The following is a 25,424-nucleotide window of genomic DNA, read 5'->3' as shown; positions in this document are numbered from 1 at the left end:
AAGAAAAAGTAGTAAAACATGGCGGGAAAATACATTTGCGTCATACCGGTAGAATAAACTAGAGAACCAACGGTGGATTCCCGTTTTTAATGTAGCTAATTGAAAAATCGATATTTGCACATACACACGTGTGTAGCCGGAACATGTATTGGTTAAATGGCCAAGTCCCACTGGGTATATGCGTATGATGGACTAATAGTTGTGCTTGCTCAAGCTGATTAAATAGGCTACGCTTCGATAACGTCTGGTTGAAGTAGTGACTTTATGGTTTATTCGATACAGCACATCTATTACAGTTCTTTGCGTGGTGTGGGGACGGTTGAATAGTGTGTTTTAATAAGAATATCGTGAAACGGTTGCGCACGAGTGCTAGTGTGGCAGATACACCCGTGTAACGTTGCATCCAGTGGAAGCGTTTTGTATCCGTAAGCGTAATTTATACTAACGTCTAAACAAAGAGAGCGGTCCCGTGGTACAGTCGTCAACACGCACGACCTAGCAACATGCGCGTTGTGGGTTCGAACCCTGGACCGTCGCCTCCGTAGCAAAGGGACTGACTTGACTTATACACCCGCTTGGTATTTGATAAGTCTTGAAAGTATTTTGTAGTATAGACCGGCATGAATGGCCGCGTAGATCGTTACGCGCTAAATAGAAGAAGAAGAAGTAAGGCGATCGACGGCGCTGTGTATGGAGTGTGTGGAGTGCGTAGATAAAGAGGTAATGACAGACGTTTTTGACAGAATAGAATGGAGCACGGAGCAAACATTCTTACAAAATTTTAAAAGAAATGAAGAGGCATGTTCCTTGACCTGGCAGAATAGATAACAGACTGCAAACTTCTCTCATCTTTAAGATGAGTGTTGATTAGTGAGATGAGCTTCGTGAGTGTTGCTCAGTATGGCCGGGTTCTCCAGACTTTTCAGCTCGCGGGCCGCATTGCTCCATAAACAACGCGGGTCGTACCTTTTGAGACCCCTGACCTAGACAAGGAATGAGTGCTCACTCTCTGGGAATATTCTAAATCCAGCAACATAATTGTGTTGGGCGTGTACCAGCACAGATCATTGCGAGAGCACTCCAGTTTTGCTCGTTGAATTTTAAAGGCAGGCTCTTTAAAGACATGTGCAGGGCAAACGATTAAACGCTAACGCTTTCGATTGCAGATTCCACACCAATAAAAAAAAACCACAGCCAACGTTCTTCAATCAAGACCCGCGGCACCATCAACCCGAACACTGGTATACTGTGAGCAAAATAGAAGTTTCGTTAAACATTATAACGATGCAATCGGCCCTAGATACACCGCACCCGCTTGTTACACGCTGTATTTGATTTGATGTTTGACAGTGCTTGGTGCAAAACTAATTGCAAGTTTCTTGCAATTATTCAAACGTTCATGCTATCCTACCTTTGTGCATATATGCGTGCTGAATAATTATGCAAGTGTTTGGTTAAAATGTCTACGCTCAGCTAATGCAAATGTACAAGCCATGCCGTCCGCTTACATTGTGACCTATATCGCTTAAGCAGGCTGTATAAACAAACTGACCACGCGGTCTGTTTTGCGCATCAGCGATACGTCGCACGGAGTTGTCAAAATGCGTTCAAATCTTAACGACGACCAACTGCAACAATAGACGGACTGCAACAACGGTCACCTTTGCACCTGCTCTCATCTCGCTCGCTTCAAGCTTACGGACAGCAGGAGCACCATATGCAAGGATGCCCGTTGACCTGTTGACCAGCAGCTGATCCACGAGATAAGGCATTGCGAATGTAAACACGTTGAAGCTATAATGTGTAATCCAAAGTGTGTTACAAAGTACACATTGTATTTTATTGCACAAAACACTCATGGTGTTTGTCGTCTGGCAACTGCTTGACAAGGACCACCGGTGGAAAAAAACCGGATTTTATGGCGCGCTTTGGCATTGCGGCATGTTAACCACTCCACAGATCGTAAAAGTAGCACGTAAATCGTGCCTTTATGATTTTTTTAAAACCATAGCAGAGGGAAACCGAAGAAGATACGGTCGTGATGGCAAGTTTTGATTACAAGCTTGTTTCAATGCAACACATGGTCGAGATGCTGATTGTGCTGAGCTGCAAAATGAAATGGAAGGGCTACATGTAGCCAGTGGTTTCCAGCCCATCCAGCACCAAACCACGTGCGCGCTTGAGCAAAACTGAAAGAGCGTCAAAATATTACCCAAATTGACAGCAAATACCCGAACGGAAAAGTTCCACGAATATCACCGAACATCACCAGCCCGAAGTGGCCCATCTCTAGCGGAGCCCCTATCAAAAGCAGATGCTGACGTTGTGTGCGTCGTTGCGTGTCCACGCATGTGTTAGCTGCCTCTGGACCTTAACTTCATATATCATATCAACCAAGGACGGTGCAGGAACGAGGTAAAGTATTAGCCAAAATCAGTTTGGCCATCTTGGATACCATTTGACAGCAGAATGCCCTTGAAATTTCATCAAACCCTTAAACCGAGGAGTATCCAAACTTTCCAGGGTTCGCGGGCCGCATTGCCTCACATATAATGGTGTTGAGGGCCATTTTTCCGTTGCTTGTATTTAATGCGGACGTTTAAATTTCATCTATATAAGAAAATGCTAACATAACGTACAAAACTTCTGCAGCTTTCTATCATTTAAGCTTGGTCTACGTCTCTCAAAAGCAACAGTTACATTTTCTTTAAAAATAGTCAATAATTAACCATTAATTTAAACCTTTAAAAAGTCGCTTCGGGCCGTATAATAGGCTCTCGAGGACCGTAGTTTGGAGACCACTGCCTTAAACCATTATTAAAAGACATTCAAAAATCAATTTACAATTTTCTTCTGATGATCAGACCGATTTATCATTTGTATCAGAATTAAAATTTGAATCGTAAAGGGCTCTTAGATGTCAAACTGCCTATAACGAACTTTTGACTACTTGTCAAATCGTTATATATTACTTGACCTCGTTCCTACACTGTCCTTGATAGCGACCATGTTGTCCACATATGAAGCAAACCGGTTTTTGTCTAGCTGGAGCAGTAACAATAAGCGTCGAAATGTATGGGGTATCCACAGCCACAATCATATCCACATCTAGGTGTGATCCTGTCTCTTTCCTGCGCACGGTGCAGTATTTGCCCAAAACGCACATGTGTGAAATTGACGAGAGAGAAACAGAAAAGAAAGAAAGAAAAAAAAAACAATCAACAGCAAACAAACAATCGCTCCGGTTGAGGTTAGAAAAGTGTTGACGATCATTTACACGTGCGCCATCCTACTGGAAGCGTAGTTAAAAACGTTAAAGGATTTCAAGGGGCAAATCAGCAAATCGGTTGAAGGATTCATTCCGTAAGCAGTTTGAAAAGTAACTCTCCATTGCTGGTGTAGTTTTGTTTTTCTCTTTTTTTCGAGCCCCTTTTGCGTTTGTCCGAAAGATGTGGAGCGAGAATCGAGTCCATGCCGGTTATGTTAAGGCAAACGCGATAAATCGGGCTTGTGCGTATTTGTGTGTGTATGTGTGTGCCCGAGATGCCATCTTCAACTAAGTGACAGAAAAAAAAGAAAGAAAAGGAAGAAAGTGTTATTCAATTTAACAAATGAAATATTAAAAGGAAGTGTTCCACACATCATTCAACCAAACGCAAAAGAAAGAAATCTAGGCTATCGTTTCGTGTTTGAACACGCTCACACACACACGCTTCAATATCAAAAAAACAAGTCTCGTTGGGTGTGCGTGTGTGCGGCAAGGCTTGCGTCCACTGAACCCTTTTCCTGTTTCCAACCCAACCGCAGGTAGAGCACGCGATCGACAATGGGACCGAAAGAGATGGAGAGCGAGCGGCGGGACGAGCCGCCACCGGTTGAGGCGGCCGAGACGGTCGAGTACCGGCCGGCGACGGCTTCGCTCGTGCTCGAGGATGGCACGATCATGCACGGGCACCCGTTCGGGGCGCCGCTGTCGGTCGACGGCGAGGTCGTGTTTCAGACGGGCATGGTCGGCTACCCGGAATCGATGACCGATCCGTCCTACCACGGCCAGGTGCTGGTGCTGACGTACCCGCTGATCGGGAACTACGGCATCCCGGACGCGGACCTGGACGAGTGCGGGCTGATGCGCCACTTCGAGTCGAACAATCGCATCTGGACGGCGGGCCTGGTGGTGGGCGAGATCTGCGACGAGCCGTCGCACTGGCGCAGCAAGCTGACGCTGTCGGAGTGGATGGCCCGGCACGGTGTGCCCGGCATCAGCGGGATCGATACGCGTGCGCTCACGAAGAAGATACGCGAGAATGGCACGATTTTGGGTGAGTGGGCAAGGGTGTGTGCTCGGTTTCCGGTGCCTGCTTTTTACTTTCATTCCTTTTTTACCTGTTTTTTTTTTTTTTAGGTAAGATTGTGCAGTCGCGCGTGACGTCCATTGCGGGCTTCAACTTTAGCAACCAAAACCTGCGCAACCTGGTGGCGGAGGTGTCGCTGGCGCAGCCGCGCACCTACAACCCGACCGGGTCGCCGCGCATCTGCGCGATCGACTGCGGGCTGAAGCTGAACCAGGTGCGCTGCTTCGTGAGCCGGGGCGCCCGGCTGGACGTGGTGCCGTGGAACGCACGCCCCGATCCGGCCGAGTACGACGGCCTGTTCCTGTCGAACGGTCCGGGCGATCCGGAGACGTGCCGGGAGGTGGTGGACAATCTGCGCGCGCTGCTGCAGCCGACCGACGGGCCCGTCAAGCCCATCTTCGGCATCTGCCTCGGGCACCAAATTCTGTCCACGGCGGCCGGCTGCCGCACGTTCAAGATGCGGTACGGCAACCGGGGCCACAATCTGCCCTGCATGCATCTCGGCACGCGCCGCTGCTACATGACGTCGCAGAACCACGGGTTCGCGGTCGACTCGAGCGAGATGCCGGCGGGCTGGGAGGAGCTGTTCACCAACCTGAACGACGGCACGAACGAGGGCATCGTGCACCGGACGCGCCCGTACTTTAGCGTCCAGTTCCACCCGGAGCATACGGCCGGCCCGACCGACCTGGAGGTGCTGTTCGACGTGTTCCTGGAGGTGGTGCGCGAGTACCGCGGGGGCGCGCAGGCCGCCCTCGATGCCGCCCCGACCGTGCGGGAGCGCTTGAACGAGCGGTTGCGCTTTGTGCCGCCCGTCCCGATCGAGCTGGAGCGGCCGAAGAAGGTGCTGATCCTCGGGTCGGGCGGGCTTTCCATTGGGCAGGCGGGTGAGTTCGATTACTCCGGGTCGCAGGCGATCAAAGCGCTGAAGGAGGAACGCATCCAGACGGTGCTCATCAACCCGAACATCGCGACGGTGCAGACGTCCAAGGGGCTGGCGGACAAGGTGTACTTCCTGCCCATCACCAGCCACTACGTCGAGCAGGTGATCAAGGCGGAGCGGCCGGGCGGCGTGCTGCTAACGTTCGGCGGCCAGACCGCCCTCAACTGCGGCGTGGAGATGGAGCGGGCGGGGCTGTTCGCGCGGTACGGCGTGCGCATCATGGGCACGCCGATACGCTCCATCATCGAGACGGAGGATCGGAAGCTGTTCGCCGAGCGGGTGGGGGAGATCGGCGAACGGGTCGCACCGTCCGCGGCCGTCTACTCCATCCAGGAGGCGCTGGAGGCGGCGGACCGCATCGGCTACCCGGTGATGGCGCGGGCCGCCTTCTCGCTCGGCGGGCTCGGGTCGGGCTTTGCGAGCAGCGCGGACGAGCTGCGGGCGCTCGCGAGCCAAGCGCTCGCCCACTCGAACCAGCTCATCATCGACAAGTCGCTGAAGGGCTGGAAGGAGGTCGAGTACGAGGTGGTGCGGGACGCGTACGACAACTGCATCACCGTGTGCAACATGGAGAACGTGGACCCGCTCGGCATCCACACCGGGGAGAGCATCGTGGTCGCGCCTTCGCAGACGCTGTCGAACCGCGAGTACAACATGCTGCGCTCGACCGCGATCCGCGTCATCCGGCACTTTGGCGTGGTGGGCGAGTGCAACATCCAGTACGCGCTGAACCCGGAGTCGGAGGAGTACTACATCATCGAGGTGAATGCGCGCCTGTCCCGCAGCTCGGCGCTCGCGAGCAAGGCGACCGGGTACCCGCTGGCGTACGTGGCGGCGAAGCTGGCGCTTGCGATCCCGCTGCCCGACATACGCAACTCGGTGACGGGCGTGACGACCGCCTGCTTCGAGCCGAGCCTCGACTACTGCGTGGTGAAGATGCCGCGCTGGGATCTGGCCAAGTTTGCGCGCGTCAGCAAGAACATCGGCAGCTCGATGAAGAGCGTCGGCGAGGTGATGGCGATCGGGCGCACGTTCGAGGAGGCGTTCCAGAAGGCGCTGCGCATGGTGGACAGTGTGAGCGGGTTCGACCCGTACCTGAAGCCGGTGAACGAGCAGGAGCTGGAGCAGCCGACCGACAAGCGCATGTTCGTGCTGGCGGCCGCGCTCAAGGCGGGCTACAGCGTGGAGCAGATCTACGAGCTGACCAAGATCGACCGGTGGTTCCTGCGCAAGATGAAGGGCATCATTGACTTCACGGTCGAGTTGGAGGGGCTGGAGCACGGGTGCGTGCCGGAGGCGGCGATGCTGCGCGAGGCGAAGCGGCTCGGCTTCTCCGACCGCATGATTGCGCAGTGCGTGAAGAGCACCGAGCTGGCGGTGCGCACGCAGCGCAAGGAGCACGGCGTGCTGCCGTACGTGAAGCAGATCGACACGGTGGCGGGCGAGTGGCCGGCCTCGACCAACTACCTCTACCTGACGTACAGCGCGACGGAGAGTGATGTGGAGTTCCCGGGCCAGTACACGATGGTGATCGGGTCGGGCGTGTACCGCATCGGCAGCTCGGTCGAGTTTGACTGGTGTGCGGTCGGGTGTCTGAAGGAGCTGCGCCGCCTCAACCACAAAACCATCATGGTGAACTACAACCCGGAAACGGTCAGCACGGACTACGACATGTGCGACCGGCTGTACTTCGAGGAGATTTCGTTCGAGGTCGTGATGGACATTTACGACGCGGAGCAGCCGACGGGAATCATCCTGTCGATGGGGGGCCAGCTGCCGAACAACATCGCGATGGATCTGCACCGGCAGCAGGCCCGCATACTCGGCACGTCGCCCGAGTCGGTCGACAGTGCGGAGAATCGGTTCAAGTTCTCCCGCAAGCTCGACCGGAAGGGCATCCTGCAGCCGCGCTGGAAGGAGCTGACCAACCTTGAGTCGGCGATCGAGTTCTGCGAGGAGGTGGGCTACCCGTGCCTGGTGCGGCCGTCCTACGTGCTGTCGGGGGCGGCGATGAACGTCGCCTACTCGAACCAGGACCTCAAGACGTACCTGAAGCACGCGTCGGACGTCAGCAAGGAGCATCCGGTGGTGATATCCAAGTTTCTGATCGAGGCGAAGGAGATCGACGTGGATGCGGTGGCGGCGGACGGCGTCATCCTCTGCATGGCCGTGTCCGAGCACGTGGAAAATGCGGGCGTGCATTCGGGCGACGCGACGCTGGTGACGCCGCCGCAGGACCTCAACCGGGAGACGCTGGAGCGCATCAAGGAGATTGCGCGCGACATTGCCGACCTGCTGGACGTGACCGGCCCGTTCAACATGCAGCTGATCGCGAAGAACAACGAGCTGAAGGTGATCGAGTGCAATGTGCGCGTGTCGCGCTCGTTCCCGTTCGTGTCCAAGACGCTCGACTTTGACTTTGTCGCGCTGGCGACGCGCGTCATCGTCGGCCACACGGACATTGAGCCGGTGGAGGTGATGCACGGGCGGGGGCTGGTGGGCGTCAAGGTGCCACAGTTTAGCTTTTCGCGGCTGGCCGGCGCCGACGTGATGCTCGGGGTGGAGATGGCCTCGACCGGGGAGGTGGCGTGCTTTGGCGAGAACCGGTACGAGGCTTACTTGAAGGCGATGATGTCAACCGGTTTTCAGATGCCGAAAAAGTCCATTCTGCTCAGCATCGGGAGCTACAAGGTATGGTGGGGGGGGGGGGGGGGAGGGTGGGTTAATGTTTCTTCGATTTTGGCGACTAATTTTTGTTGGTTTTTTTTTCACTCACGCACGCACACACGCAATCACAGCATAAAATGGAGCTGCTGCCCTCGATACGCATACTGGAGAAGATGGGCTACAAGCTGTACGCGTCGATGGGGACGGGCGACTTTTACACCGAGCACGGGGTTGAGGTGAGTAGGCAGCGGCACCAAAAAAAAAAAAAAAAACACTTACACACACACACTTGACACGTGTCACTTGGATGGCACAGCACCAAACACTACAATCACGATAACAGTTCTACGCGTGTCCCCGAGCGGAGCAATTTGCGTGCGGCCGGGCCGGCTGTTGCAATCAAAGTACGGGTATTGCATTTGACAGCGTGGAAACACGTTTATGTGTGTTCGATGTGTAAAACGCGATCCGATAGGGGTTGCGTTGCATTGGTGTCTGTGTAGATAAATTTCGCGTGGCATTTTGCCCACCTTCACATGTCTGCACCAGAACTGCACTGTGCCGACTAGTGATGTGCTGTATGGAGTGCACCCACGGCTCCGATCCGACTCCGACTATTGTTAGTTCGATTCCGACGCCGGCAAAATGAAACCACTAGATCCGCCCGGAGTCGTTAGGAGTCGTCCGAAGTCATCCGGAGTCGTTTGGAGTCGCCCGGAGTCGGAGTCGTTAAGAGTCGTCCGGAGTCATCCGGAGTCGTTTGAAGTCACCCGGAGTCGTTCGGATTCGTTCGGAGTCGTTCGGATTCGTCCGGAATCGTCCGGAGTCGTCCGGAGTCGTCCGGAGTCGTTTGGAGTCGCCCGGAGTCGGAGTCGTTAAGAGTCGTCCGGAGTCATCCGGAGTCGTTTGAAGTCACCCGGAGTCGTTCGGATTCGTTCGGAGTCGTTCGGATTCGTCCGGAATCGTCCAGAGTCGTCCGGAGTCGGAGTCGTTCGCAGTCGTTCGGAGTCGTTCTGAGTCGTCGGAGTCGTTCGAAGTCGTCCGGAGTCGGAGTTGCTCGGCGTCGTTCGGAGTTGTCGGAGGCATTCGGAGTCGTCCGGAGTCGGAGTCGTCCGGAGTCGTTCTGAGTCGTTCGGAGTCTCTCGGAGTCGCCCGGAGTCGGTGTCGTGCGGAATCGTCTGGAGTCGTTCGGAATCGTCCGGAGTTGAACGGAGTCGTCCGGGGTCGCCCAGAGTCGTTAGGAGTCGTCCGGAGTCATCCGGAGTCGTTTGGAGTCGCCCGGAGTCGGAGTCGTTAAGAGTCGTCCGGAGTCATCCGGAGTCGTTTGGAGTCGCCCGGAGTCGTTCGGAATCTTTCGGAGTCGTTCGGAGTCGTTCGGAGTCGTTCGAAGTCATCCGGAGTCGTCCGGAGTCGTTCGGAGTCGCCCGGAGTCGCCCGGAGTCATTCGGAGTCGTTCGGAGTCGTTCGGAGTCGTTCGGAGTCGTTCGAAGTCGTCCGGAGTCGGAGTCGCCCGGAATCATTCGGAGTCGTTCGGAGTCGTCCGGATTCGGAGTCGCCCGGAGTCGTTCTGCGTCGTTCGGAGTCGCCCGGAGTCGTTCTGAGTCGTTCGGAGTCGCTCGGATTCGTCGGAGTCGTTCGACTCCAGACGACTCCGGACGACTCCGAACGCCTCCGACAATTCCGAACGACTCCGAGCAACTCCGACACCGGACGACTTCGAACGACTCCGACGACTCAGAACGACTCCGACTCCGGGTGGATCTAGTGGTTCCATTTTTCCGGAGTCGGAATCGAACTGACAATAGTCGGAGTCGGATCGGAGTCGTGGGTGCGCTCCATACAGCACATCACTATTTCTGACGACTCCGGGCGATTTCGGACGATTCCGAACGACTTACAGCGCGGACCTACCTTCCGGAGTCGATTCCGAATTTATCGGAGTCGGATCGGAGTCGACTCCGGATTTTTGCCAACTTTACCCATCACTAGTGCTGACGCGTGTCCGGCCGGTGTTGGTGTTGGTGATGTCCATGCGAAACCAGTGATGTGTGCTGCAGCTTCGTTCGAATACACCCGACAGCGCGGTAAAAGACGCGTTTCGAAAAACAAACCGAATATAACCGGAATTGATTTTTGACATTTTAATTTTTGAGCTTCGCGGTTGTCCTGTACAACAAAGCTTTGATTGGGTGAACCCGTGCGCTGTTTTTCGTTTTCTGTGTCGTTTTCGGGCATGAAACTGATCTATGCAGGACATTTTGAATTCTACGCATTTATTTTCGTTTTTATCACAAGGCTATTTTGGTTTTCACCAAACATATTTCAATCACAAAACAACGTGTTGAAAATCACTGCGTCGAAATTGAGCGCAGCCGTACCTATCGCAATGGTCGATTTGAAAAGTGCGTTCACCTATCTGCACGTCACGCCTACGTAGATTCTGATTATTTATTGGCAGGCCCGCTGATGTTGTCACCATGCCATGCCTCGTTTATCTGCAATCCGAGGTTCTCTGCCGCCTGCTCGATCCATTGATAGGCTTCTGCTACATAGGAGAGCCGCAGACCAATGATGTCTATATCATCATGGTTGACTTATAGAAGATGGTTCCCGTAGTCTCCACTCTCGAGTCGCGGATGGCCCTCTCTAGCGCCTCAGACCCTATCAGCCCTATCAGAAAATATCAGACAGACACACGGTCCTGAGAGTTTTCCACCCACCTTCCCTCGGCAAGTGACGTTGGTCATAGTCATACTAACTAGCCTTATCAGTTTGGCCGGGATTCCAAAAGAGCTCATAGCGTCATACAGTTTTACCCTGGCTATGCTATCATATGCAGCTTTGAAGTCAATGAAGTGATAGTATGCGTTTTGTCTGTATTCAGCCATCTTCTCCAAGATCTGCCGCATGGTGAAAATCTGATCACCACTATTGGTTCAACCATCACTGTAGGTGCTTCTACGTTGACGTTTCTTGCGTGTTCTTACCCACTTCTTCATTCCAACAGCTGTCTTTGCCCGAGTTACGCGTGTACAAGGGCATTGGAGCATCATTGAAATTTGATCGTCTCACAAAAAAACTAAAAAAAAAAACTTGTTATGTGTGGGTCTACTGTATTTTATCTCCGGTACAGGAAGACTATCAAGCAACAAATATTCTTGATATTTATGCTATAGCGCCATTGGTAGGTGCAGAGAACGGACTTGATATTTGTTTTGGTTATCATCCGTCACCAAAATGCTGTCAAAATTAGTTAGCATGTGATTGGCTGACATTATTTTTTCTTCCATAAATTACGCCACAAAACAGCGTGGTTGAAAAAAGCTATTTTTGTGGTAGTGGGGTGTAATAACGACCAGTTCCTCGTGCTTTAGCTAGAAACTTTCAAAACGCTCACGCCCCTCGAATTCTCTTACACTAACTACAAAGTTACACTAACTAGCTCCTCACGGGACAAACAACCAGTTACTTTTGTGGTAAGATTTTTGTTTGTTTATTAGTACAAGCAGTTACTTTTAGTACAACAACACTTCGGCCCGACAGCAGCCGAACCCGCGCGGCAGCTGTCCCGCTTTGTCACCATGGTAACCCGGTACCATTTATCACAGAAAAAGGGTTTTCCTACCGCTTCGTGGAGTGTTCCTAACGCCTCTGTTTTCATCTCTCTCTCCTTCTCTTCCACTTACTGCACATTCACGCCGATAGCTATCGGTAACCCTGTCTCGGTGTGACCGTAACGTTCCCGAGCAGCCGCGAGATGTCGTCGATCTCGTCGGACGAACGGGGCGGACCGGCGGCCGACCGCCTCGGTCCCGCCCCCGGTGACTTTGGTGCGTGTATCTGTACGCTGACCTGCTGCTGGTGCTGGTGCTTCTGGGACGGCCGGCGGCTGCGCAGCCCGCCCGCAGGCTGCGCCGACAGCCGGCGGGACGGGCGCCGCTGCTCCACATCTTCCCATTCATCCTCCTCCTCCTCCTCCTCCTCGTCTTCATCGTCGGGCGAGAAGAAGCGCTGCGGCTGCTGCTGACGCTTCGCACCACCGGACGAAGTTTGTGGCCGGACGTTCGTGTAGGTGGTCCGTTTGCTGTTCTGCCGGGCGACTGACACCTTCCGGCGCTGTTGCTGCTGCTGCTGCCGCTCGGTCGTGCTGGTGCGCTTCGGCAGGGCGGGCCGGTCCGCCCCCTTCGCACTGGCCCGGGCCAGCTCCTGCCGCAGGCCGTAGATTTGCGTGAGGAACTGGCGCGCCTCCTCAATGCCCTCGTCGTCCGCCAGCAGGTTGCACAGCCGCTCGGCCTGCCGCAGGTAGATGAGCGCCTGGTTGAGCGCCCGAAATCCGCCCGACACCCGCGCCATCTCGATGAAGTGCTCCACGAACAGCCCGTAGATGAGCTGACGCCGCAGGTTCTCCATGTGCTTGAGCGGAAGGAACTGAAAGTTGAACACAAACTACTCAACATCAACGAGTCTTCTCCAAAAACAGACACACACTCAACAACAAACAACAACGTTGTTTACTTCAACCCCCCCCCCACCGTGCACCGTCACCTACCGTCAGATCGATCGACTCCACCGACTGGCGCCGCTCGGGCTGGACCGCCCGCTCCTTCTTCAGCTGCTCCGCGACGAGAAAGCGCACGATGCGGGTGCGCTTGCGGCGCGACTCCACCTCCTGCTGGTGGTAGTACGCCATCGAGCCGACCGCAATCTCCCGCTCGTTCGCCTCGTTCTCGTCCGAGTCCTCCGCCGCCAGGTTTTCGTCCTCGTCGCGCAGCATCGGGTTCACGATCTTGAGCGGGTTGTCGATCACCAGGAAGGAGTACAGCCGCTTGATCCGCACCTTCGGGTAGAAGGCGAGCCGGGCGCTCGGCAGCTTCAGGTTGCGCAGCGCTATCAGCAGATGCATGACCGGGTTCTCCGTGATGCGGAAGATGCGCTTGTGCAGCTCGACCAGCACCCGCTCCGGCACGTTCTCGAACAGGTTGCGGGCAGGGAGAAAGTAGTCGGGCAGCGTGTGCGTCTTGATCCGGTCGAGCAGTGCGTTGAGGAAGCGCAGCAGCGCCTCGCCGAGGTAGTCTTCCGGCCAGGCCGCGTAGTTCGTTTCGCACTGCCAGAACAGGTGCGCCCGCAGATGCTCCAGCCCGAACATGCTCAGCCCGGGCGTTAGCGTCGGCTCCACGAACGTCTTCAGCAGCAGCACCGTGATCATGTAGATCTTGATCTGCGTCCCCGTGAGGCAGCTCTCCAGGTACCGCTCCGCCTCGGGGAACACGATCTTCCACTCGAGCTGCCGGTGCCGGTTCTGGCCCTGCTTCGGCGCGTACCCGCTCGGGATGACGTGGCACCCGAACGACTTCACCTTCTGGATCATCGGCTGCGTCGGCCACTGGAACTTCTGCCGCGTCAGTGGGTTTATCTTCACGTCCCGCTTCCGGTGCACCCACTCGATCGCTTCCCGCGGCCACGGCGACAGGATGGCCGGGACGATCTCCCACTGCCCGCTGTACACTACCGCCCCCTTCCAGGTGGCGCTGCGCAGATCCTCCGCCGAGATGTCGAGCTCGGCCGCGAGCGTGTCCTGGAACAGGTTGACGAAGTACGCCAGGAAGCCCTTCGAGTTGAGGTACTGTCTCCGCTCGGTCGTGTACTCCGCGTTGCTGTGGTGCTGCTGGTGCCGCAGCTTCCCACTGCCACTGGGACCACCGCCGCCCTGCCCCCGGTACATGCTCAGCTTGTGGTCGGTGCCCTCCGACTCGTCGTCGCTGTAGTAGCCCTCGGGCACCTCGATCGGGCAGCAGATCGTCGTGATGCAGTAGTCCGGCAGGACGGTCGTGCTGACGGGCGCCTCGTCTCCCCCGGCCGACCGCATCACGCTCAGCGGCTGGTGCGTGTTGATCGCGGTAATGTACGCGTAGTCGTACTCGCTGCTCGGTGGTGACGTGGAGCTGGTCGAGGTCGACGGTACGCCGGCGTTCGCGAGCAGCAGCTGCGACTGGGGCCGCTTCCCATACACACCGTTGCTCGCCTTCACCATGATGCTGTCCCGGTACTTGAGCTTGGCGAACCGGTTCGCCCCCCGCCCACCACCCGTTTCGTCATCCTCCTCTGCGTCATCTTCCTCCTCCTCCTCCTCATCGTCATCCTCATCCTCGAGAGTATCACTTTCGCTGAGACTGTTCACCTTCGCCATCCCGTTCGGCAGCTTCGGGCCGAGCCCGCTCGGCCCCGGCTCGGCACCGAACGCCAGGATGCGGTCCAGGGCGGGCGCCGGATTGTTCGGCTTGATGTACTCGACGCTCTTCAGCTTGATGTAGCCGTGGTGGCAGTGGGTGCGCCGCTTCCGCACCGCACCGGCATCGACACCGCTCTGCTTCAGCTTGTCCTCGACCGCGTCCTCGATCTCGAGCTTGTAGATCGGTGCGTCCGTCAGGATGCTGTAGACCGAGCTGTCGCCCGGGTTCGTGATCTCGATGTTGTCGTGCACGACGTAGCAGGTCTGCGTGTGGAGCGGCAGCAGGCGATTCTTATTCGGTCCATGTCTGGTCGGGGCACAAACAAGAAAGCATCAATCCTGAGGTCACACAGGGAACGCGGATAGCATCTTCTCAAAGGGCGACTACTTACTTGGCGTAGAACTTTACCCGCTTGTCGACGGCCTCCAGCAGACGGTCGGGCAGGATGACTGTTTTGCAGTGGCGCGAGGTTTTCCCGTTCCGTCGGTTCTCCTCGTTGCGATTCCGCTCGACCGCTTCCCACATTTCCCTGGAGGAGAACAGAAGAGTGTGAGAGTAAGGTTTGAGTTCCAGGGAAACTTGTGTGACTGGCTAGCGTTAGCTGTCAGACTGTTCCGGGATATCTGTACCCTCCCTCAGCCATCAGATCATGACGTAAAGAAATACTTTTCCAATGCGCTGGACGGTGATGGCACGATAGTGTACACTCGATGCGCTGCACTCGGGCAGATAAGAGAACGGAGACACTACCCAGCCACGGCACAGCCGCGGAGTCGCTAAGTAGCGACAAAGTCTCAGCCCGAATGTCTCAGTCCGATGAGGATATTGAAGGTTTTGAATTTTTCGGGGGGTCGGGTCGGGCTTCTCAATCTCGCGACGCGCCAGAACGCAATTGGATGTCTCAGTCGAAGCGTCATTGTCGAGATAACCGAGCGAGAGTGTTCGCTGGCGCCTCTGCCTTTGCGCTAGGTTTTACATTCGTCACCTTATCTCACACCCGGGAGGCTCTCACATTCCACAATGGTGCACGATGTACCAATTTGGAGCGTAGGTGTGCTTCCCACCGTGCCGTTTCAGCTCGGTGGATTGCAGAGAGAGAGAGAGTTCCCACTACATCCCCCAAAAACTTTTTCGAGTTTATACCACCTCCCTCCAGGGTGGTCCAGGTATTTTTAGGCACCTGTGTGAATGAAACTGAATCATCTGAATGAAAACTGCCGCAAGTACCGACAACAAGCGGCCGCGTGTACCGGGCTGAAATTGATTAGGTTAGCACCCATGGCCCAGAACCCATAGAATGGGAACACACTGTAGAAGTGTACCTTGTAGCTCAACACATCTTAACCACCGAGCCCCAAACAGACACGGTGGTACTGACATTGAGCTTCCTCGCGACAGCAAAACATCTGATCGGTGATTGATGATAAACCCTCCCCAACCGTTCGGCAGCAATGCTCACCGTGTGCATATGTGTGTGTGTGTGTGTGTGTACGTCGTGTGCCAAATGGCAGGCAGGCGGCCGATCTGTAGAAATCGGCAAATGTTACAACCCGGCTCACGACATTGTAGCCGGCTCACTCGTTTCATGAGGCGGCTCCTCTGTCGGAACTCGGGGCTACAGATTGTTAAACAATCGAAGCTGTCAGGCTGGTACACGCGGGGCGGAATGATTTATGACGCGTCGCCAGTCCCGTCCGATTCAGCGTGTGAGTCAGATCCTGTGCCCGCCCCCCCCCCCCCCTTGGGATCGGTACTGAAGTTTCATTCATACAAGCACGCGACCTGCGAAGTCGGCGAGCGCCGTCCCAAAAGACATGACCTGGTCAACCTCAATCCCTTTTGCTGCTGGTGGAAAGCGGAAGTATGTGAGCTGTGTAGCCTCCTCCTGCTGCCCACTTTCGGACGCATGGTCGGTCTTATCAGGTCAAACATGTCGGCACGGTTTCGGAACTCTCGCACACTCGAAGCGATAATGTTCAATTTGTAACCGGGGCAATCGAACCGAAGTGCTCGCGTACTATCTGTTCTAGCGAGGCAAAGGGATTACCCTGGGTAGATTACCCGGCCCGGGGCAGATGCGGCAACATAGAAAGGAAAAGCAAACACACGTCAGTTTGACACGGTCATCGTGTCTTGCTCTGAAGTGTTCTGTTTGCAGCGCAGTACACACTCTTCCTTCGTAATTGGTTTAACGGGGTGACTGTTGAGTGGATTTCTTGGTGTTCAAGGTTTGTTTTTTTTTTTTATTCTGTGTTTATCTGAGAGTTGACAGCAACAAATGCCCCAAGGAAATGCTCTATTTCTTAGAGTTTACGCACTGTCACACACAGCAGGTAGTGCATCAGTCGTCCTAGTAGATCTACTTGGGGCTCAGATTTTGAAATGGAGAGCTCAAAAATCCTAATGCCCTAAGGAAGAAGAATACTTTATGCTCAAAGTCGACGGAATATTACACATTATAGGATGTGCATCGGAAATCCAAATGGAAGGATGCCCTAAGGAAGGATATACTAAATTACTTAGAGCCATAGTCCTATCACACACAGCAGGAATTGCATTAGACGTTCAAGTGGTTTTTTGGGCCTGCTTCGAGATCAGATTTTGATATTGAAAGATCGTCATTTCTATTTCCTGATAACTCTCAAAGAAGGTGAAGTGCTATGCTGCCTAGAGACTGTGCAATATCTCACACTGAAGAACGAATATTGAGCGTCAAAGTGGAGTATAGACATTCATCCGTATGATGAATTGGGATGATTTAGTAAATGAATTAGGATAAAGTAGCAAATGCTCTATCGTCGACAGCTTTTGCGGCATCGTACATAGCAGGAAAGACAGTGGACGTCCGAGAAATTTTCTTATACTATACGGAGGTCAAATTTCCGAGAAGGTCCGAGAAGTTTTCTTAGACTACACGAAGGTCAAATGTTAACGATTGAAGTTCAAACTTCCAGATATCTGATATCACCCACGGGAATGGAAAGCTGTATCGTCTAAAGCCTACGGCGATATCACTCAAACCAGGACGTTATTTGGACGCCCAAAAGATTCTCTACGAACTTGTTGTAGCTCAATGTTTTTGAAAAGAAATGAGCGATATCTTGCACGGAAGGGCCCTGCTCTTGTCGCCTACAGCGATATCACCCACAGCAGGACGTACCGCGAACGCACTCCGCTGTATTTGCACACCGTTATCAATTAGAATAAGTGACCGGTACGGTTGGTGACATCACACCGGTCATCACACAAGCAATCATCTCGTCCACGCAACGACCCATCGACGGTTACTTCGGCAGCAACGGTTGCTTATCACCATCGCTACCACACCACGTCGGGGGGGGGGGGGGGGGGCGCGAGACCACCGAGCGAGCTGCGTGATCTGACCGATGTTTCCGCCTCCAACTCCAGCTGCTAATTGGAGTGGCTGCTGGCTGTAACCCTCACCACAGGCCCGCGCTGCTTTTTCGCTGCCGACGGTGCCACGGCCGGTCATCCTGGGCTTTTCGGGCGGGTTGGAATGTTTGTGCTGCTGCTGCTGCGCATTCTTGACGCGTATGCAATGCCATTTCCATAAGATAAGCGTTCGGCACCTGTACGGGAGGGGGGAGATGACCACGATGCACACACACACACACACACGCATACCGAGGGGTACGATGACCACGAAGGCAACTATTGGAGAATAAAGAGGACCGACCCATCACGACGTGTCCGAAGTACGAACACTGCAGGTGGAGCCGGATATTGGCGAGATTCTGCAAGATGTGTTGAGCAGACAGATGTCTAGTGGTTGAAAGGTGTTGGAGTTGGTGTTGGTAGGTTGGTTGGAGTTGGTTGCTAGAACTACTTCGGAGGTACAATTCTGTGCCAAGGGATTGCTAAACCCAGAGAGAAAGGAGTTCTTCTTTTCCCAAAAAAAAGCCCCGCTTACCTTTCAAAGTTCCCGTAGAACTGGACGCCGAGCACCAGCTGGTTGAGCACGAAGATGTCACTGTTGAACGCGAGCTGGTGCTGCATCCGCCGCTTCGCCTCCGAGTCGTAGTCGCTCTCCTCCAGCTTGGCCTTGGACTTGCGCACGATCGGCGGCGGCTCGGTGTCGCGCAGCTCGTCCAGCTTCGACCTGCGCTGCTTCGATTTGGACGCGCTCGCCTTCCGCTCCAGCTGCTGCTTCTTCTTCTTCTTCTTCTTCTGTTGCCGCTTTGCCTCCTTTTCGGCGCGCTGGCGTGCCTTGGCCGCCCGCCGCTCCTGCTCCCGCCGCTCGCTGGACAGCTCGCGGGCGGTCTGCTCGCGGCGCTGCTTGCGGGCCATCTCCGCCTCCCACGGGTTGTTGCCACCCGGCGCCTGCTCCTTCGACTGGGACCGGCCCATTTGCGTCCGATCGAGGGACACTCCCCTCCCCCCTTCCTCCTGCCCCCTTCCTCGGCTTTGCTTTGGGTGGATGGAGTCGTTGGCGTTTTAAGTTGCTTGTTGGTGAAGAGGGTGTTCAGGGTGCTACCACATGACGACACTGCTGGGATGCACTGCTTACCCCCACCCCCTCCCTCCACACTCACACACACACACACAGTCTGCAAACCCTGTATGACGCACACACATACACACACACACGCACAGTGGCACACGGCGCAGTCGGGGAAAGAGGAGCACGACAGCGCACACGCGAGCGAGTCCAAGGTAACACTGCCAAGGGCTGCCGGTACCTGAGTACGTGGTGACCGTACCGTCGCACTGCTCGGGATCGGATGCGTGCCGCTGCTGTCTGGTCGGAGCCGACGACCAGCACATTGCGCAGGGTTCGGCCCAGGTAGACGCGCTACGGAACGGCGCTCTTATCAGCGAAAAACCCGTACCACCTACTCCTAAAGCAGCCGAGTGCTTTCTATCTCTTCTTCTCCTTCTGTCGCAGAGGGCGGAGACGGCAGCCGGCTCTTTCCTTTTCTCTCTGCGCGGCCCAGTGTGGTGCGCTGAGTCTGCAGAAGAGCAACTTGACAGGGAGAGAAATTTGTTTTTGTCCCGCTGTTATCGACACTCGTTTCGATATGCACGCCACTCCGGGCTCCAGCCCCACTCCCCACGGTACAGCTGCGCGTTGTTCCTACTCTGCCTGCCAGTGCCAGAGTACTTTTATTTTCAATCGCTCGGCTCGGTCATCCTTCTCGGTCTTTCCTGGCTGTCTTTTCGTCTCTCACGCACTGTCCCATTATTTTTTGGTTGGTTTTGTTTGCTTCGGTCGGACGGATCTGACGTAAAGAGTTCCACCTCACTCTTTCGGGAGGAACCTGAGCACTCGACAGCACAAGACCCTACACAACCTCGGCCAGCGTACGATATGCATATGACTCTAGCTAGCAGGCGCGTCCTCCTGGAGCGGTGTTTTCGCGGTCTCGCGAATTTTAATTACGATGATTGAGACATCGTGCACCCCGGGTTGTCGAGGTTCCCTACATTGTCACCCGGGAGGCGATCGGTGTCGATAAGAGGGCGCAGCGTAGCGGCCGGCCCGGTCGACCAGTTCCGCATGCGGCACTTAAGAAAATTGATTCACGGGATTAGGGTACGACACCGGGGCGAGCCGTGGGTTGGCCCCGTGGCTTCAACCAATCAAGCACAGGTACATGTGTTACGGGAGATGGGATGTGGTCATAAATGCCGTGGGTGGGCGTTAATAAAAAAACGTACAGCCAACCTGACAACCTGGAGTGGCCCTTCATTCCATGGACCCGTGAGAGCAGCCGGGATTTAGAAGCGGAATTGGACGCTTCTTTTGGTACGCTTCCAAGTGGAGGTGTAATTAGTGGAGAAAGCATGCGCACACGGTGCTATTGAGAGCTTACGAGCGCAATGTATTTATTTGTTCAATATTTTCACCGCAATTCTCAAGCGTTTCAGGAAAACAAAAAATCGACCCAGGAAGAAGTTAAGGGTGGATTTGGTGGATTTGTGAAGATGAAATTCTCTTATATTGTGAGTAAACATCAACTGCAAATAATTTAACGAATACTCCTACAGTGGTTTCTCCAACTTCAACCTCAGATGCGTTGTTTAGAATAGTGAGAGTTTAAGAATTACAAAAAAAAGGTGATCAGTACACCAAAACAGCATCTTGAGAAGGGTTTTTGTGAGTAAATTAGAGCAAACAAACCATTTATTTTCATTGAGAGCAACATTTTGATATTCTTCTCTGGCTCCTAGGGAAACTTGGGGTCGTCAGAACGATCGTCGAAGTAAAGGAACGGTTGGATGTTTTGTTTATAGAGTCACGCAACTGCTTTCGTCTCTCTGAAATAAAGGAACGTTATTGACTATCTTCTTTATGGCATTGCCATCAGATTGGCTTGATTGGAAAACCTACCATGAAAGTTCAATGACTTTATGCGCAACGATGGCTCGAGCTACTTTGAAAATTACGCTTTTTGCAAAAAAAAAAAAAAGATGTTAAGGCATTCCAATTCTGCAATTATGTTAATTTTCTGGTGAAAGCTGAGAGTAGTTCCTTGTTGAATTGTCGTAGCGAATGTCTATCCAAAGTGGTCATCAATCTTTTACTGTATTCGTATTGTTTGCAGGGTTTGCAGGGCCACGATTTATTGGTCAGTTTTCATGATTTTATGGTGCGTTCCCACGATTTTTTTTATCGTATCCCATAGATTTTCGGTTCGTTCCCATAATTTATTGGTATTTTCCGATTGGATATCAATAAAATTGGACCAAAAAATTCTGGGAAACGGCAAAAAATCGTGGGAACGCACCAAATATTGATGGGAACCAACCAATAAATCGTGGGAAACCCTGTAAGAATATGTTTTTGCTGATCTCATAAGAAACCTACTTATTAATCGTAACAATATTTTTGAGCGAAAAAAATAGTACAGAAATAAGAAACTTTGAACGAGACCACCCTCAATGTACACTGCATGCCAAAAAGGTAGCAGCATCTGATAGTGGGAAAAATCTACTTATAGTATCTCGTGGGAGTGGAGTTGGAGAGGGCACACTTCATCATAGATTTTTTATTTACTGTATTGAAATTAAGCTTTGTAAAACTGTTTGCACTGTTCTTTAGGGATTCTGTGTTCTATTCAATTTTGTTAAGAAATAACCATGTAAAACTGTGGAATGGTACGGACTGGTAAAGGAAACATATGTTCGTTGGATGGTTACAATGATTTGTTTATTTATCACGATGTTTCTTGTTCCCTCTTTAATCGCTTTCATTTTTAATTGCCTCCATGCCCTGTTTGCCCTTGTGCGGCGCGTTTACTGCGAGAGTTTTCCCTACAAGATTGACCTGGTCTTCTTCACCACATGGGTGATGATGATTTGTGATGTTTATAAATATTTTAAAAAAATAAAAACAAAAAGACTACAAAGCGTGTGGCATCGATGCGATGCGCTTAATGGACTTCAACCATCAGCGGGATGTCAAGCATATGGTGCTCCAAATCTTCAGACGAACGGGAGCGTTTGTTGTCGTGTTTCGGATAACCCATTTGCCCTTGAGCAGATAGACGGCAAGCAATACCATCAAGATAGTTTCGTGCTTTTCGTTCCCATGCAGAAGAAATGGTGGAACTATGATCTGTACCGTCTTCATCATCATTTCCTTCACAACTAATAGACATGACTCCACAAAATTTTGAAGAAGTTTAGTTGTGCGATTCATCTAGGGTAGCGTTGGTCCTAATTGGCTATTATTTCATATCAAAAGTAGCAAATTTTATGCGAATGCAATGAAAACGCTTACGGCCAATAGAACGCAACGCTTTAATGACGAGGCGCTGCCGAAGCGCTTATCCAGCGCACGTCATCATGATACATTAACTCATTTTATTAATTATCTCTCTCTATTCTCTTTTCTACTCTCTCTTTCCTTCTCTCTCTTTTCACATCTCCAACACTCTCCATATATCTCCATATCTTTATCTACTTCTCTTTCTCTCTCTCTCTCTCTCTATCTCTCTCTCTCACGCTCTATCCTTTTTTTCTTTTCCATTCTCTCCTCCTCTTATTCTCTCTTTCGCTCTTTCTCCCTCTATTTTCATTTTCTTTATGTCATTTTATCTTCTCTCTCGGTCTCTCTTTATTTCTTTATCCCTTTCTTTGCTTCCTCTATTCCTCTCTATATGTCTCTTTTTATCTCTCTCTCTTTCTTTCTATATGTCTTTATCTTTATCTCTTTATCTCTCTCTACCTCTCTCTCTCTATCTTTCCTTGTTTATCTCTTTCTACCTCTCTCTTGCTATATCTCTCTCTTCGTCAATATTCATTCCTTTCTCTCTCTTTGCCTCTCTCTCACTCTTTCCATCTATCTATCTCTTTATAAACACTCCTCCCTTCGTCTCTCTCTCTCTATCTCTCTTTTTCTCTCTCTTTATCCAACACATCTCTTGTTCTTTATCAATATTCCTCCTTATATTCCTCTCTTTTTCTCTCTCTCTGTCTCTCTCTCTCTTCCTCATCCCTTTTTCTTTTTAACTCTCTCCATCTCTCATTCTCTCTCTGTCTCTCTCTCTCTCTCTCTATTTTCTCTCTCTATCTCTCTGTATCTCCTATCTGCCTCTCTTTGTCTGTCTCTCTCTCTCTTTCTCGCTTCTCCTCTCTCTTCTCTTCTTCTATATCTCGCTCACGCTCTCTCTCTCCGTTTACTTCTCTACTCCGCAGGTCGAGAGCGTACAGTGGACGTTCGATTCGCTCGCCGCGTCGGAAGGTGACGGGGGTGGCAATGGGGGCGCGGGCAGTGAGCTGCGCCATCTGGCGGAATATCTCGCCAACAAGCAGTTCGATCTGGTGATCAACCCGCCGATGAGTGGGGGCGGCGCCCGGCGCGTCTCCTGCTTCATGACGCACGGCTACCGCACCCGCCGCCTGGCCGTCGACTACTCGATCCCGCTCGTGACGGACGTGAAGTGCGCGAAGCTGCTGGTCGCCGCCATGCAGCGCATCGGGGGCGTGCCGGCCATGAAGACGCACATCGACTGCATGTCCTCGCGGCTGATGGTGAAGCTGCCCGGCTTCATCGACGTGCACGTGCATCTGCGCGAGCCGGGCGCCCCGCACAAGGAAACGTTCGCGACCGGGACGGCGGCCGCGCTGGCCGGCGGCATCACGATGGTGCTGGCGATGCCGAACACGCAGCCGGCCATCGTCGACCGGGCCGCGTTCCAGCAGGCGTCCGAGCTGGCCCAGAAGGGGGCCCGGTGCGACTACGCCCTGTACGTCGGCGCGTCCTCCAACAACTACGGCACGGTGCACGAACTGGCGGCGCAGGCCGCCGGGCTCAAGCTCTACCTGAACGAAACGTTCACCACGCTGCGGCTGAACGGGCTGTCCGTGTGGCAGGCTCATCTGGCCAGCTGGCCGAAGCGGGCGCCGCTGTGTGTGCACGCGGAGCGCGAAACGATGGCGGCCGTGCTGCTGCTCGCCTCGCTGACCGATCGGCCGATCCACGTGTGCCACGTGGCGCGCAAGGAGGAGATACTGCTGATCAAGGCGGCGAAGGAGCGCGGCCTGAAGGTGACGTGCGAGGTGTGCCCGCACCATCTCTTCCTGTCCACCGCCGATCTGGACCGGATCGGGGCGGGCCGCGGCGAGGTGCGGCCGGTGCTGTGCAGCCCCGAGGACCAGCAGGCGCTCTGGGACAATCTGGACGTGGTGGACGTGTTCGCGACGGACCACGCGCCGCACGCGCGCGAAGAGAAGGAGTCGGACAATCCGCCGCCCGGCTTCCCCGGGCTGGAGACGATCCTGCCCCTGCTGCTGACGGCCGTCACCGACGGCCGGCTGACGATGGACGAGCTGGTGAGCAAGTTCCACCACAACCCGCGCCGCATCTTCAACCTGCCCGAGCAGCCGAACACGTACGTCGAGATCGATCTGAGCGAGGAGTGGATCATCCCGGACCGGCCGCAACACTCCAAGGCCCACTGGACGCCGTTCTCGGGCCGGCGGGTGAAGGGCTGCGTCCATCGCGTGGTGCTGCGCGGCGAGACGGCCTACGTCGACGGGCTGGTGCTGGTCGGCCCGGGCTACGGGCAGAACGTGCGCGAGTGGCACGGTGGCAAGCCGCCACTGCTCGGCGCCGGCTCGATCGAGCGCATCGACGCGCTGAACCACTCGGCCGGGTCCGGGTCCGGGGTGGGCGGGCTGCGCACGGCCGACCTCGAGCCGGACCTGCAGACGAACGAGGCGTTCTACCAGCTGCTCTCGCCCGACGGCACCAATGCGCACGTGAAGCAGCTCGGCGTACACTTTGCCGGCGAGCAGTCGGCGCTGCGGCCGGTCTCGCCGCTGCCCGCCCGGGTGCGCTGCGACTCGACCGGCAACCAGTCGGTGGCCGGCGGCAGACCGCTCGAGCCGCTCGGCATCCACACCGCAGGGCTGGTGCGCGACCGGCAGCTGGTCGGCCGGCACGTGCTCACGGTGGACATGTTCACCAAGGAGCATCTGAACGAGATCTTCCACCTGGCGCAGACGATGAAGGCCCGGGTGGCGAAGGAGCGAGCGCTGGACGATCTGCTGCGCGGCAAGGTGATGGCGTCCATCTTCTACGAGGCCAGCACGCGCACCAGCTGCAGCTTTGCGGCGGCGATGCAGCGCCTCGGCGGCCGCGTCGTCCACGTGGACGAGACGTCCTCGTCCGCGGTAAAGGGCGAAACGCTCGAGGACAGCATCCAGGTGATGGCGGGGTACGCGGACGTCGTTGTGCTGCGCCATCCACTGCCCGGTGCGGTCACGGTACGTACAAAGTCTTTCCCGTGGGCTGTAGCAGTGTGCAGAGTGTCGCGAACAACTTATTTGTTTTGTTTATGATTTATCCGATTGTGGTGATGGGCAACCTACACTCGGTGAGTTAAGCGCCGGAACCGTGAGCAATTCTTTCGAGAGTAAAATTTCGTTGATTCAATTCAGTCTGCATCAAAAAATAGTAACTTCAATTTAATGAATTAAAGTGTACATTTGTTGCGTAACTCTTTTGAGAGTTTATCTCGAACAGGAATTCAATCACATAGTTCAGTAGAGTTATTTGTCGATGAGTGATTCAAAATCAAACGTTTGAGAGTTAAATATCGATGCATAAAGCAACTCATTCACCACAAACCATAAAATTCGTGATTAGAACATCCCTTTCGTTATTTGAATTTTAATGAATTTAACTCTTTGTAGAGTAATGTGATGTGCCACTCAATCATAGTGAATCGTATAAATCCTGAGATAAAACACTTTTTTGAATGT

The 25,424-nt window shown here is 53.9% G+C and overlaps 2 protein-coding genes across 10 annotated transcripts in view; one reads left to right on the top strand and one right to left on the bottom strand.

Moving 5' to 3' along the window:
* The first annotated feature begins 173 nt into the window (after positions 1–173).
* The window catches only part of LOC120906175 (CAD protein), a 27,436-nt gene continuing 2,185 nt past the window's right edge, over positions 174–25,424 (top strand). The window contains exons 1-5 of one of the 7 annotated variants that reach the window (XM_040317669.1): positions 174–425; positions 3,808–4,319; positions 4,403–7,986; positions 8,094–8,198; positions 22,854–24,926. In XM_040317669.1, the coding sequence (XP_040173603.1) occupies positions 3,827–4,319; positions 4,403–7,986; positions 8,094–8,198; positions 22,854–24,926 (6,255 nt within the window). In that variant the 5' untranslated portion in view covers positions 174–425; positions 3,808–3,826. Of the gene's footprint in view, positions 3,380–3,807; positions 4,320–4,402; positions 7,987–8,093; positions 8,199–22,853; positions 24,927–25,424 lie in introns of all 7 variants that reach the window. The other 6 variants (XM_040317670.1, XM_040317668.1, XM_040317667.1 and 3 more) reach the window with 6 other exon arrangements.
* On the bottom strand, positions 11,432–19,009 carry LOC120906177. Of its 3 annotated transcripts, none has more exons than XM_040317673.1 (4): positions 18,124–19,009; positions 14,584–14,721; positions 12,512–14,498; positions 11,432–12,408 (listed from the first exon to the last, which is right to left on the bottom strand). In XM_040317673.1, exons 1-4 carry the CDS (start codon positions 18,558–18,560, stop codon positions 11,668–11,670), a joined length of 3,303 nt encoding a protein of 1,100 aa, XP_040173607.1. In that variant the 5' UTR covers positions 18,561–19,009; the 3' UTR covers positions 11,432–11,667. The 3 variants fall into 3 exon arrangements, with proteins under 3 accessions (XP_040173607.1, XP_040173608.1, XP_040173609.1); XM_040317674.1 differs by having other exon boundaries at positions 11,432–12,390; positions 18,124–19,007; XM_040317675.1 differs by lacking the exon at positions 18,124–19,009 and adding an exon at positions 14,822–15,879.

The sequence above is a fragment of the Anopheles arabiensis genome, chromosome X (assembly GCF_016920715.1).
Source record: "Anopheles arabiensis isolate DONGOLA chromosome X, AaraD3, whole genome shotgun sequence".
Classification (NCBI taxonomy): Eukaryota; Metazoa; Arthropoda; class Insecta; order Diptera; family Culicidae; genus Anopheles; species Anopheles arabiensis.
The sequence above is the reverse complement of the archived record's forward strand: the minus strand, read 5'-3'. Positions and strand labels throughout refer to the sequence as shown.

What these genes read in the sequence shown, in the direction of transcription:
- LOC120906177 (XM_040317673.1), bottom strand. Translation starts at nt 18,560, where the DNA reads ATGGGCCGGTCCCAGTCGAAGGAGCAGGCGCCGGGTGGCAACAACCCG. An exon ending in TTCTACGGGAACTTTGAAAG is followed by an intron (nt 14,722 to 18,123) that starts GTAAGCGGGGCT and finishes GTTCTCCTCCAG; the next exon opens with GGAAATGTGGGAAGCGGTCG. An exon ending in TGGAGTCGATCGATCTGACG is followed by an intron (nt 12,409 to 12,511) that starts GTAGGTGACGGT and finishes GATGTTGAGTAG; the next exon opens with TTTGTGTTCAACTTTCAGTT.